The 14,024-nt window shown below is 48.1% G+C and overlaps 3 protein-coding genes across 3 annotated transcripts; 1 reads left to right on the top strand and 2 right to left on the bottom strand.

Annotated features, from left to right (window-relative positions):
- Positions 1 to 731: 731 nt before the first annotated feature.
- H6S33_010862 (uncharacterized protein) lies at positions 732 to 2,729 on the bottom strand (the record flags this gene model as incomplete). Its single annotated transcript, XM_044842228.1, has 5 exons — positions 732 to 1,099; positions 1,160 to 1,946; positions 2,020 to 2,088; positions 2,139 to 2,198; positions 2,250 to 2,729. 5 exons carry the CDS (start codon positions 2,727 to 2,729, stop codon positions 732 to 734), a joined length of 1,764 nt encoding a protein of 587 aa, XP_044696792.1.
- A 5,150-nt stretch (positions 2,730 to 7,879) lies between these two features.
- On the bottom strand, positions 7,880 to 10,000 carry H6S33_010861 (uncharacterized protein; the record flags this gene model as incomplete). The annotated part of the gene is made up of 1 exon (XM_044842227.1): positions 7,880 to 10,000. One exon carries the CDS (start codon positions 9,998 to 10,000, stop codon positions 7,880 to 7,882), a length of 2,121 nt encoding a protein of 706 aa, XP_044696791.1.
- A 1,980-nt stretch (positions 10,001 to 11,980) lies between these two features.
- On the top strand, positions 11,981 to 13,752 carry H6S33_010860 (uncharacterized protein; the record flags this gene model as incomplete). Its single annotated transcript, XM_044842226.1, has 7 exons — positions 11,981 to 12,334; positions 12,388 to 12,450; positions 12,505 to 12,573; positions 12,631 to 12,706; positions 12,778 to 13,023; positions 13,105 to 13,478; positions 13,570 to 13,752. The coding sequence occupies 7 exons, from the start codon at positions 11,981 to 11,983 to the stop codon at positions 13,750 to 13,752; spliced, it is 1,365 nt and encodes a 454-aa protein (XP_044696790.1).
- Between the last annotated feature and the right edge of the window lie 272 nt (positions 13,753 to 14,024).

Raw genomic sequence — 14,024 nt, 5'->3', positions numbered from 1 at the left:
AGCTAGCAGAGTGACAAGATATAATCTCCAGGCTGAGGCGCCTCTAGCCTCATATGGAACCCTAGACGTATATAGTTTTCTTTAACTCTCTTCCAACCGCATTTGTAGGACCCCACCTATAGCGGCCTATTTGGCTCTTGCGTAAATCCTTCTGTGTGTGACTGCGCTGAACTTGGGAATCGGTAAGGCACGTGTGAGGAACGTTGCCGACCCAACGGCAAGAAAAAAAATATAGAGATATTGAAATGAAAACGCAGATTTGAGTTTCTTTGATAATATAAGTTGAAGGCGTAATGAAAGAATTCTTTCAGGGCTGTGGGTGATCATGTTCATTCAGGCTCCGATAGATATTGTTTCACCTACGCTTGATCATTTTATCTGCATTGTAGATCTTAGTACGAAAGAAGTAGATCACCAACTTCTCTATAAAAATGGGCTGTGAGAATCTAAATATATGGGAGAAAGTACACGAATCTCGAACGAGAGTCAAACACATATCTCAGATGGGGCAACTGCTAATTCTTTGTTTAATTGATACACTGAGCATATAGAGAATAATAGACATCCTCATTAGGAAAGACATTTTGGACTAATATAGTGCATGTTAAACCCCCACTAGCTGCGCCTCACTATTCCTCCCAACAGTAAATACAATGAGCACATGAACAAAGCCTTTGATTGATATTATGAAATTCCGCCATGTAGCAAATGACCGATAAAAAGATTATTAGCTAAGCCCACTTCAACTCCCTCCCAAATCCTCCTGGAGTCTTTTTAGCACCAGCGGGCTGATCCTTCTGTTTGTTACTCTGCGATGTGGTTGGCCTGGACAATGCCGCATTCTTACGAGTTGGATCAAATGGAGTACGAGCGCGGGTTTCCTTGGTAACAAGATTGGTCGCCGCCGGCAAAGCAGAGAAGCTGCGGTAAGGAGTAAGACCGGGCTCAACGGCGGCGCGACTGAATGGTTTTGCTACAGTCTCTTTGTTCCTTGAGCGCATATCGGCCATGCTTGAAACAAGGCGTAATGGGTGCCGAGCAACCAGAGTATCTTCCTCCGTAGGTTGATTTTCCATTGTGGGGACTTCGAGACGCGGGACTGCTCCTGTGCGTGAGACGCTTTCATCACGGCTGATACGTCCAGCACGGGAGAGCCTACCACTAGCGGTATTCGAAACATGAGATCTCGAAACCCTGGATCCAGTGCAAGAAAGGCCAGAAAAGGTCTCTTCCTCTGCATACTGAAGAATATCACGATTCGCAAGGCCGACAATTTCTGGATAAGCAACGTGACTATTGTCGGTAGTGCTGCTATTTGTGGTTTCAAGTGTACCAGCCTGTTCCATCAACTGTGCCCGATCCTGAGCGTTATCCTTATCGATTTTCTGCAGTAGTTCTTCTCCAAATTTCAAGGTTCTATCCAATGCCTGGGCGCGTTGAAGATTGATTTCCGCCTCGCTTCCTTCACGCAGGCTCAAAGGTCCGAGTCTCTCCTGAATGCGTAGATTATTCTCGGTGAGCTGATTCCTAATTTGCATCTCCGGGAAAGGCTCTCCACGCCTGTTGAAGTTGGTACCACGAGTCAGGACACCGATATTTTTGTGTGGGGAGAAGCGGCCAGGAGATTCGGAGATAACCGGTGACGGCTGCACCGCACGTATAGTAGGACGTGAAGACAAAAGAGCTCCGTTGCTTGCGGAAGGACGAAGAGGACGGCGTTGAGATGGGTAGAGAGGGGTAGAAACCTCATTCTCACGAGCTTTGGCACGAAGGTTTGACATTGTAATGGCGTTACGGAGACGAGGGCCAAATGACCTCTGCTGAGGGGCTGACCTTGCTTGGAGAAGCCGAGTGGAAGGCGCGACTGGTGCTTGAGGCTGCTTGCTGCTCGTAACAAGCTCCTGATGAGGGGACGATGGGGTCGTGTTGGTGATTACGGAAAACTCCTGATGAAAAATAAATGATCAGTACATGCAACTGCAAGGAATGAGGAAACACGACGGCAGCAAGACAACAAACCTTCTTCAAAAGAGAGAGCGAAATCTTATTTTCCTTTTCGTCGAGTTTAAACCCTGTAACTTCGAATCCCTGAAGGAACGTTAGCTTCATTTAGTTTAAGGAGATGGCGCGTCCCGCACCTTTTTCCTGACGACGGTCTTAAGTCTTTCCGCATTTGATATTTCATCAGTGGGAGTCTCCTATTCCCTTGATTAGCAACAGAAACTGATGCTAGATCCACTGGTACTCACCACACGACCGTATCTTTGGTGGAGCATGATGGACATATGCTCCAATTCCGGCATGCTCAGCGGTTCAACAATTCTCGAGATTTCTGGGATCACGAGAAGCATTGCGCTGTGTTCTTCATCAGGAATACCCTGATTCATGCCCTCAATCTCAATTTCTGGGCACGCTCTCTCGGTCCCATTCTCCGGTAGAGAATCCAGCGACGGCATACGAGCGACGCGTTTTCTCAAAGATTCGACACTTCTACACCCTTTCACAGCAGTGGGCCCGAAGAGACTCGCTCTCTGTTCAACAACAGCGCGTTGTGGGGCGTTGATGACTTGCGGCTTGTTGTGGCCAGATTCAAGCTGGGGGATGGAGGTGGAAGGAGACCGTGTAGGTCCGCGAACATTTTTCTGGCCTGGGAGGTCATCCGGCGAGATAAATCCAGTGGTAACACTGTTGTCGTCTTTAGTTCCCTCGGACTCTGGAGATGATGGCATATTGATAAATTCGAGAAGCGAAGCTGCCCCTCCCCCCAATGTCGGCGACACTGGGTATTGCGATTTCAAATTGGGGTGCGGCATTGGATAGGTGGATAAACTGATCGAGCTGTGATCTGAGATCCCTTGTGTGGATGATGTATGGTCGAGGTGTGGGCAACCTGCGATGGTCGGATAAAGAGATTGGTCTCACGCGTGTTGGTTGCGGAGTGAGGGCAACACTCTGTCGTCAAGTTTGACATTAAATGTTCAGTAAGTGGGAGATAATGCGAGGGTAGTGACTGATGCACGAGGGTAGTGACCCGCGCCGAGAGGCTACAGCGGATACAAAATTTATTCTCCAATCCTTTTTAGCATTAGAGATCAGATTGCTGTACAGAACCTCAAAGTACTATCACAAAATCATCCGCTTCCGTGGTAAATTATCATAGTCCATCACTCGTATATTGAGCATATATATCTCTTTTCGGCAGCGATTGTCTAATGCCAACTGTTGCTGACACTTCAAGAACGAAGGTTTTTGAGTAGTAGGCGTCAGTAGTGTGGTCCACCAGGTATTGACGCTCGACGCCTCGAGAATGCTCAAGGCGTGGGGGTTGATGCGGCGAGCATGCTCGAGGCAAATCCTCTTGCTCACTGTTTGGGGAAATGCCAGTGCTAAGCGATAGTTCTGTAGCTTTTAAACTTGTAATATTGTAAACCGGATTCCGCTCGCTGAGTGACTGATGATGCCACTAAGACGAGGCAGAACCCTCCCTATTTATACATATTGGAACCTATGCCAAGGCCCGCTTTTCTAATACTAATAAGATAACGATAATAGGATAAGACAATCAACCCGAAGATAACCCCAATAGAAAAGCGCCCCCGCATAATTCCGTTCCTCCATTCTAATTCCGACACGTAACCATGAACCCCGCAATTGCCAGTAACCGAGCTGTATCATGCTATTGTCCTAGAGCTACTTCCCTAAGTAGAATGGCCTGCAGCCATAAACCCCGCTTCTATTCCGTCAGGGTGAGACACCCAATAGTAAGCGTGCCCTCACAACAGCCTAATACTAGTGTGGTTGCACCCGGTGCCCCCACACCCCTCGGTACCTTTCTATGCTTGTTCCCTCGTTACCCGACCGTACTCGCATCACAACCCATCACTCGTATTATCCTTATTCCTTAACTTAGGAGCAGTGTTCGTGTTTCCTGTAACACTACTCCCCCTTCCTAGACGTCGCCCTCGACCGTTAAAACCTCTCTATGATAAAAACCCTGTGGGAAAAGTCATAGAGTAGGAAAGGTATCGAGCTAGTCTTCCCTAGTCCGTTGTCGTTTCGGAGGCCGACTCGAGTCGATGACTGGCCCTTGACTCCGTGTGTAGGGCCGAGTATTCGTGGTTGGTTTGAAGTTCTCATCTAAGAGCGCTTCTTGAGGATCGGGTGTTGCGAGTCGTTTTCGTGTGTTCTGTTGCCTACCAGAATTGGGATCTTCTCGATAAGGTCGCAACAACATCTCGTGGAATACGTCATGAACCTTCCATTCTACCGGAAGATTCAACCTATAAGCCCTGTTTCCTACAGCCGCGACGATCTCGAAGGGGCCTGTAAACTTATCCGACCATTTATTGTAACCGCCGAGGTTCCGAGTATCCAGCAAGACCTTTTGGCCGATTGTGAACCGCTGAACTGCTGGCCCTGGTCTTGACGCCATCCTGTCAAAAGTCTTCTGCAGTGTGTCTCTCGCTGACTCATGGGCTAGGAGAAGGTCTTACAGGTAGGTGTTTCCCTTGGCATCCAGCTGTCCGATTTTCGCATCCGTTGGCCAATCTGTTCGTGGGTGGAAACCATAGTTGCAGTAGAACGGCGATTGTCCTGTCGACGAGTGTTTCGCATTATTATATGCATACTCGCAAATCGGTAATAGGTCCTTCCATTTCTTTCCTGTTCCGGCGGTATAGGCCCGGATGTAAGATTCGAGGTGCTGGTTGGTCTTTTCTGTTTGTCCATCCGTCTGTGGGTGGAACGAGGTCGAGAGTCTTCTGCGAATCCCTAGTCGTTCTGTAATCGCAGCCCAGAATGCCGATACGAACTGTGTTCCTCTGTCAGAGACAATGCTCCTAGGAAGTCCGTGAAAGCGCCAAATGTCCTTGACAAAGGCGTTAGCGGTCTGTTCCGCGTTGATTCCCGTCATTGGAATGAAGTGAGCCATTTTCGTAAAACGGTCCACGATCACCAATACGTTACGGAATCCTGATTTCTCCTTTGGCATTTCTACTACGAAATCCATTGAGATATCAGTCCAAGGTGTGGTGGCTAACTCTAGGGGTTGAGGGAGTGACAAGTGTCTCCGACGTTGCTTGGCTCTCTGGCATACATCGCAAGTCTTGACGAAGTTGGCTACATCCGTGGACATTCCTGGCCACCAGTAGTTCCTATCGATCAACTCGAGGGTTTTATCCCTTCCTAGATGCCCCGCTACGGGTCTGTCATGATGATCCTCGATGACTTGTCTCACCGCGTATCCTGGCACTACCCAACGACCATCGTGGGTGGCCTCATTCGATCCCGGGGTCCATTCAGTGGCAAGCTCCGTTATTACGGCATCAGCTTCCTCTGTCCCGAAGACTTCAAGGTTTGCGTCAGGGAGAGGTTCATCCCGGAACGCTCTCCGAACCCATTGTCTGTCCTGTTCATACCAGTCTTGTAGTGGCTGAGGCAGCTCAGTACCTGGTATGTCGTACCACCGATCCAACGGAGTCCATTCTTCTTCGGGGTTGCCAATGATTTCAGGGCCAGTTTCTACGCTGGTCCGTGATTTTCTGACAAATTGTTCTGCGCTGAGCAACTGTTTTACAGGTTGTTCACGCATTACTCCCCCTTCCATAGCGAACTCTGGGCGCCTTGTCAGTGCATCTGGCTTGCCATTCTTTTCGCCTGGTCGGTAATGAATCCTGAAGCGAAAAGGTGCTATCTTTTCGGCCCATCTGGCTTGTCTTCTCGACAACTTCTTGGTCGTTGTGAAGTACTGTAGGTTCTGATGATCCGAATGTATCTGGATAGGAATGTCCGTTCCTTCCAGCCAATGTCTCCAAGTCAAGAGAGCAGAAACTATAGCGAGCATCTCCTTGTCATAGATCTCATAGTTTACCTCTGCGTCGTTGAACTTGCGAGAGTGGTAAGCTACCGGGTGTAGAATACCGTCCTCGAACACCTGAGAGAGTACTGCAGCCTCTGCCCAGTCACTCGCGTCAGTTTCTATGATCGCTTCGCGATGTTCGTCATAGTGTCGTAGTATTGGAGCAGACGTAAATTTCTCCTTGAGTTCGTCGAAAGCGCTTTGCTGTTCACTGCTCCATCGCCATACGGAACCTTTCTTCAAGAGATCGGTCATTGGTCGGCAAACTTCGGAGTACCTGTGGATGAACCGTCGTAGGAAGTTGGCAAATCCAAGGAAACATTGAAGTTCCTTGACCTTGGTGGGTGGTAACCATTCTGTGATTGCCTTCACCTTCTTAGGCGAGACCTGGTTCCCTTTCCCTGATAGTACGAATCCCAGGAATTCTACCTCCTGTTTGTACCATTCCGTTTTCTCAAGGTTCCCGTATAGATGGTTTTGTTGCAGTCGCTCCAATATCTTCCTCACCAGAGTCGTATGCTCTTCCTTAGTCTTTGAATATATTAGAATATCATCCAAGTAGACTACTACGCCTTGATCTAGAAGATCCTTGAATATGGTATTGACCATGACCTGGAACGACGCCGGTGCATTGGTTAAGCCAAAAGGCATTACCCTATATTCGAAGTGGCCGTACTTCGTTCTGAAAGCTGTTTTCCATTCCTCGCCCGCGGCAATCCTAATCAGGTTATAGCCATTTTTCAGGTCTATCTTAGTGAAGAACTCTGCTCCTTTCGTCGAATCGGCCAGCTCCGTCATGAGTGGAAGGGGATAGCGATTCTTGACCGTAATAGCATTTAAGCCACGAAAGTCTACGCATAACCTCAATTTTCCATTGGCTTTCTTCACGAACAGGATCGGTGCTGCTGCCGGGCTGGTGGAGGGGGCTATTTTGCCAGAGACTAGCATTTCGTCCAAGTACTCCCGGAGTGCCTTTTGTTCCACTGGGGAGAGCGCATAGATCGGTCCCCATGGAGGCTGCTTTCCTTCCATAAGGGGAATGGTATGATCCCATTCAGAGTGATCAGGTAGTCGATCGGCTCCCTCCTTGGAGAAGACGTCGACGAAGTCCTGGTACTCCATTGGTATAGCACTAGCGAGAGCCTCACCTACCAATGCCCTTGCCCAGAAGGGGTGTTGCTCGATCATCATCTGTGTCTCGGGTGACGTCCTCAACAGCCTGATGACCAGCTGCTCTGGGTCTTCTTCGTATATATCATACACGGTTCTGAAGCATCCCTTTACTTGACAATTGATGTTATCGAAGGTGACCTTGTTCTGTCCCCAATGTATGGTAGGTTGATGCTCCTTGAGCCATCGATGTGGTATGACGAGGTCTTCTCCTGCGAATGAGCCAACCTCGCAGACGATATCTCTGTCTAGATGGTTGCCAATGCGGAGGGTAAGAGATTGGGTGATGTGAGTGCCGGAGTTAGGCATAGGGGTACCGTCAGCCTGTCTGATGATGAGGGGCTTGGGTCGAGGTTGAGTTGGGATCTTTAGGCGATGGACACAGTTCCAGGACATAACCCAGTCCTCTGTTCCACTGTCGAGGAGTGCGTTGACTATTTCTGCATGTTGGGTACTAGTTGCGGGGTGGTTCCAAGAGATCTCAATCTCGAGGCGGGTTTCTTGGTGATGTGAAGACATGTTCGTATGTTTTGAAAGTGTAAGGTAGATTGTTCTGGTGTGAGTGGGTTGATGTTGATTGTTCTTGATCTGAGCGCGGGGCGAGGAAGTTTATATAGAAAGTTCGAGCGTTGATAAAGATCATAGTACAACACTTTCACGCCAGGCGTTTTCGGAATGTGACCACGCCTCTTCGAAATGTATGTAGAGAGAATTTAAATTGCGCGAAATAACAAAACCGATAGAACATAACATAACCCGATCCCTTAGAAGAGTCTTTCTTCCAAAACAGAATAGAAAAGCCGTAACACAACATAGAATGAAACACCGCAAAAATAGAAATACCCAATCAATTTAGTCCTCCAAATTCGTGATCCTTGCCCTAAATGCCTCATTTTGTGGCCCCAATTTCCGTTTCTTATCACCCTCCCTTCCGTGGTCCTTTCTCCCGGAAGGATATTCTTTTCTCTTCAGGTTCGTTAACCTGACCTTACTCGTCGCCACGCAATCCTTTACGAAGTGGTTATCTCTACCACAACGGAAACACTTTCCTTCCTTCTGCCATTTCTCCTTTTCTTCTTTGGTGACACCTAAGTCATCCGAGGTCTTGGAGTTGTTGGCTGATGTGGGAAAAGTTTTCCGAGGATTTGCGTTGTTGCGTGATTTCCGCCGTTCCGTTTTCTCCTCGCGAGGTTTCACAGTGTCTTTACCTCGCAGGATTTCCTTCCGAGCCTTCACCTCGTGGTCCTTACGTCCAACTTTTCGTACCCAGGCTAACCAGTCCACGAAATCTTCAGGCTCCTCAATCGCGTTAGAGAGCCTCTGTTCCAGCGAGGAGTTTATTCCTGTTAGGATCATGGATCTCATGACAACTGGTCCAACTCGTGCATCCCATTCCAGGTTCTGCATCTCGTTGATGTAGTCGTCGATTGGGCCAGTTTGCCGGAGTCTGTCCATCTTCTGCTTGGCCTGTTCCTGACTTGTACGGTTGCCATATTGAGTGCGGAGCTCTTGCTTGAACCGTTCCCAGGTTCCGATACTTCTGTCCACAGCCAATCTCTCCGTAAAATTCCGCCAGAAGTTTGCCGCACTACCGGTAAACTCGAGGGATGCCCACATAATCTTAGTGCCATCATCCCATTGGACTTTCTTCTGGAGACTGATTAGGATTTCCATCTGATCGATCCAGAGCCTTACGTCTTGATCGGCTCTTCCGGAGAAGGGAATGTTGGCCTTTTTGGGTGCATCACCTACGGTGGCACGAGAGGGGTGCGAGAGTTCTTGCTCTCGTTGGCGCTTCCTTTCCTGTCTTCGTTTCTTGCGTTCCAGCCGCCTGCGGCGCTCGCCTTCCGAATCTGAGGAATCCGATGGCGATGATCCGGGTACTTCCGGAGCGTTACCTCCCTTATTGCCATTCCCATTTCCTCCACCTTGTGCTCCTTGACCTCCTTGCTTCCCTTGTTGGCTTTGGTCTTCGAGGCCTTCACTGGATTCGGAGCCGGCTGGAGGGACGACTGGTTGTTGGGGAGGTGGTTGGGGAGGTGGGCCTGATCCGCCGCCACCTGTTTCCGGGGCCAGGGGTTTTTCCGCAGCCGCTTTACGGGCTGTTTCCTTCATCTGCTCCACCATTTCTTCTAAGGCCGTCTTTGTTCCAGAGAACCCATCTACCAAGGAGACCTGCTGCTGCATGGTCCTTTCCAATTGTGCTAGTGTGGCTGCTACGCCTTCTGGGACTTGGGCTGGACCATCTTTCGGCAGTCTTTGAATCCAGTCAGCCAGCATGGTTATGTGCTGGGCCTGCTCTTCCTGCCGCTGTTGATGGGCCCTAGTAGTGGTGACGATCTGCTCCAAGACTTGGCCGAGGTTCGTAGTGGTTGCGGCTGTCTCTGCCCGCACTTGCGCGAGGATATACCCTTCTCGGCGCTCCCGTTCTTCTTGGTCCTGGTTGAACTTCATCTGCAATTCGCGGATGAGTTTGGTCTGCTCTTCGTGCTGCCGGGTAAGCTGCGCCGCGTGCTGCCGAGTAATTTCCCTGATTGCGGGCAGGTCTTGGATGCTCACAGTGAGGTCTCCAAGTCCGCGACTCAGTTGCTGAACCACTGGGGCTCCTCTCCGTTCGATTTCTTGCCCGATGATTTCTCCAAAGGGGTGCTCGATCCGGCGTTCCTCTACGTCCATATCCGTATCCTCGTCTTCGTCCGTTTCCCTGGGGACCGAGGGCCTCGGAATAGAAGATCGTTCCCTGATTGGCGTTTTGTACGGGGAATAATCTCGGAAGTCCCCTTGCCTGCGGGAGCGGGGTTGGCCATAGGATGCGGCCGGCTGAGTCGATCTGAAGAGGTCGCTGATCGGCATGTCCAGATCCCTCCTGTGGCGCTGTCTCGCCTGGGTCTCGACTATACCTCGATCTCTCACGGTGATCGAGCTCTCCATGTTGTAGTCTTCCTCCATTTGTTGCTGATGACCCCTTGACATCGCTAAGTTGCTCGATCCTGAGCTGTGGCTGCCTTCTGCACCAGGGTTGAGCGACGAACCAAGGGACGGAGTGAGCTAATCCGTAGGATTGCTGACGGAGGGTGACTTTAATGGGGAAGAGTTCGGGATAGTTGAGGATCTCCGGGTCGTGTTCTTCGAACGTGCAAGTAGTACCTGCTTCGGTAAAAAACCCGGCGTACTCGAGGTATCCGCAATAGAGATGTTCGGCACTGCCTCTGCGAACGATGAAGGAGGTAGTGCAAGTGAAGTTGTTAATAGCTGCTGTTGCTACTCGGGGATGCATACGGTATCAAAGAGTCCTTCTAGTAGACTACTTTCTTATTCTTTTACTTGAGCGCACGGTGACTATCCGCCACAAACAAAATACTCTCAAGTATTGGTCTAAGCAAGTAGTTGTCTTATCGGGACGTTGATAATATGCGATCGATAAAATAATAGCGTAGTGGATAAGGCACAATATAGTGTTTGGGGAAATGCCAGTGCTAAGCGATAGTTCTGTAGCTTTTAAACTTGTAATATTGTAAACCGGATTCCGCTCGCTGAGTGACTGATGATGCCACTAAGACGAGGCAGAACCCTCCCTATTTATACATATTGGAACCTATGCCAAGGCCCGCTTTTCTAATACTAATAAGATAACGATAATAGGATAAGACAATCAACCCGAAGATAACCCCAATAGAAAAGCGCCCCCGCATAATTCCGTTCCTCCATTCTAATTCCGACACGTAACCATGAACCCCGCAATTGCCAGTAACCGAGCTGTATCATGCTATCGTCCTAGAGCTACTTCCCTAAGTAGAATGGCCTGCAGCCATAAACCCCGCTTCTATTCCGTCAGGGTGAGACACCCAATAGTAAGCGTGCCCTCACAACAGCCTAATACTAGTGTGGTTGCACCCGGTGCCCCCACACACCTCGGTACCTTTCTATGCTTGTTCCCTCGTTACCCGACCGTACTCGCATCACAACCCATCACTCGTATTATCCTTATTCCTTAACTTAGGAGCAGTGTTCGTGTTTCCTGTAACACTCACCTCCAGCTGCTAGAGGTTTAGGTAATTGATATGTTAGTCGTATATGTGAATGCATTGATTCAGTAGGGTAGATGCTTCCGATAGGGCCATTCGATGTATTCACTACGTGTGCGTACCAGTGTTAACGTAAAACATGATCTTTAAAGATCTAAATACGGTAATCATCTGCCTTGACCTAGCTCGAGGATCTGGAGGTATCACACCTCTTTGTACGAGTAAGGAGACGCATGGACCGCATTAGGAGTAAAACCTTCTTCTCTGTAATGTACATACATACATGCGCCCATTAGAATATATGATACTAATTATATAGGTTCTGACCGTTCCAGATGCTTTTCTTGACTTCAGAGAGTTTTTTTGCACATGGATAAAAGGTTTCTTATCCAGTACCCCTTTTCAGGAATTCACATAACGAAGATGTCAATAAGCAAATCATATTTACGAATAGCTAAAAGTCAAGGGTTTATCCTAATCTTATATTTAATTTAAATCTATCTTATACAACAATTAAATGATGATTTTCTGTTAATTCTCTAGCATTAAAACCTTTGTAACTGATATGTCATGATAGCGTTCTGTATTCACCATGTATGTCGAACATTTGAGTTCCAAACAGCTCAATAACTGCTAGAGTACATCTAAAAAGACTGACTAGCTAGCTGAAAGGGGAATGACAATGTTGAGCAATGTGCGTTCGTTCTCATAACTTCTCGGTTCCTCAGATCAAAGGAGCACAACAAGCCCCCTTCCTTTCCGACCAGAGTACGGTGTACTCCACCGCCCCACACCAGCGAGTGATAAGTACACGTATACAACATTCTGGCTTCATTTCTGCTTTTAATCCCCAAATCCATCGGAAGTAGTCTCAATAACCTGTTTTCATCGTTCCAAACCACATTTTTCCGATCACTGAACACTAACTATGACATTGGATTGTACCACTCCATCACCAACTCTTGAGCAAGTAGTTCTTAAAGAGCAGACTATCTTTAATCCTCCTTTATCTATGAGGAAGAAGGAGCGCGTGAATGGTATTATTGCTCATATCATCCCACCCCGCGATGTAACTCAGCGAATCCACCAATATCTCCGTCCAACTATAGGGGACAGTTATGAGGTGAAGGCCGGGATCCTTGTCGATGACGTCCTTTATACAAACAAGGATATGTGTTTCATCGTTGATATCGAACGGATCCTGACACGAATGAGTGTGTTTTTGGGGATAACAAGCTTGAAAGAGGTGCTAGAGCTAGAGGTGATCTCTTTCCAATATCAAGTAAGCACCAGTCCGGCAAGATCTTTATTCACAACCTTCTAACAGTACTCTAGTTCTTAGATTTCAATGGATTGTTGGATGAATACTCAACTATCTCTGATATCCTCCACAAAAATGTAGTTACCTGTAGAGCTTCAAATATCTGGGAATCTACTAACTCCATACCATAGATGTTTCACCTTAAACAGACCAATCTCCGTTGCGGCTGTGTTATTCTCCCTGTCTTTGCTATGCATATGGTTAGTTTGCCCGCCTTCGATCACTATGATCCCTTAGCTTATATAAATATATTTCAGCGCCACCCATCGGAGGGACAGTACAGAAATCCTATTCAAAAGATACTGAGTAGACGGGTTGCTGGTGATCCAAAAGGTTTGTTGAAATTACACCCCTAAGTAACCTGTATCTAGTTAACAAAATTGCCGAAATTCAACAATATGTAGATGCTGAACTTAAAGTTCTCGCAACACTCTCTCCGAGCGCGCTTGAGTCCGGCTCTTCTGTTCTAGAAGATAGTAAAAGGCTTGAAATCCGCTATTCGTCTCTACAGCCTATCCCTCCCGGCTTCTCTCAGCACCGTCAGACACGATCACCTCAGGCGGTGAACTATAACCGTAGAGGGTTGGTGGTACCTTCCCCAATTGAAATCATCAAGATTTCTATGTATAAACCTGCTGTAGATCTAAAGGGTACTATTGCGTCACCTATCTCCAGAGGGCAGGGAGCAAGTAATAATACTTCCCCTGTGGTCAAGGGCATAATCCGTACAGCTGGATCATACACCCCTACCAAATCAGTCAGTTTCTTGTCTTCCAAGGATATCAAGCCTGGAGAGAACATGCAACGCCATCTTTCTCCGGATCCTACTGAACCCAATCATCCGGGTATTGAGGCCATCTGTTTCCGCATCGTCAAGCGGAAGCACTCTGATGTGGCTAGAGATCCTTCAAGGCCATTTTGCGACATGCGCACGGAGTTGAAAATAGAAAAAGATATGAATCCTCGTATATTCACTAGAAAAATCCCACGAAATCCTGTTTACCCTTGCCCGCCCCCACCACCCAACACCCCTACCGGAGCAGGCTCACAACCGAACATCGAAACCCTGGCAATGGAACTTCATGTAGCTCTCACGAAGATAAAGGTTCCATCTCTTTATTATCTTCGCTCTCCTACGCCACCCAATAGCACTACGTTGAGTCCTGGGCCTGTTGCTAAATCAGCTTTCGCATCAGTCCATGATGGTTCCCCTATCCAACCACTATCCATGTACCCCCCCACTCCTCCACCGAGCGGACGGAGGATTGTTTCTATCCAGGAGGCTTCTCAACCAGGCCTGGAATCTTCGTTCCGCTATGGCTAGCGTTTTTCGCCCTCTTTCCCAAAGTTACATCATCGTGGTGTCAATGGGAGCATAGTTGTGTTCCGTGGCCTTTACCTGTCATACACATCAGGTATGGGGATTGTATATTTGGAAATGGTGCATCTATGTGGTAAAACGCATTTTTTGCTTTAGCCAAAAGTCTGGCCTAGCTCGATAATCACAGCAATTGCTTCCGTGTTTACCTTCTTCTATTGAGCGATAGTGTGTGATTCCCTATCGATAATGCTATCAAATGGTCGGGGTTGCGGGGCGGATTCAGGAGCTTGAGATGGCATTTTACTTGTATTTTAATCTGCACCTGTTCCA

The sequence above is a fragment of the Morchella sextelata genome (assembly GCF_020137385.1).
Source record: "Morchella sextelata strain SCLS chromosome Unknown scls_5, whole genome shotgun sequence".
In the NCBI taxonomy this organism is placed as follows: Eukaryota; Fungi; Ascomycota; class Pezizomycetes; order Pezizales; family Morchellaceae; genus Morchella; species Morchella sextelata.
The sequence above is the reverse complement of the archived record's forward strand: the minus strand, read 5'-3'. Positions and strand labels throughout refer to the sequence as shown.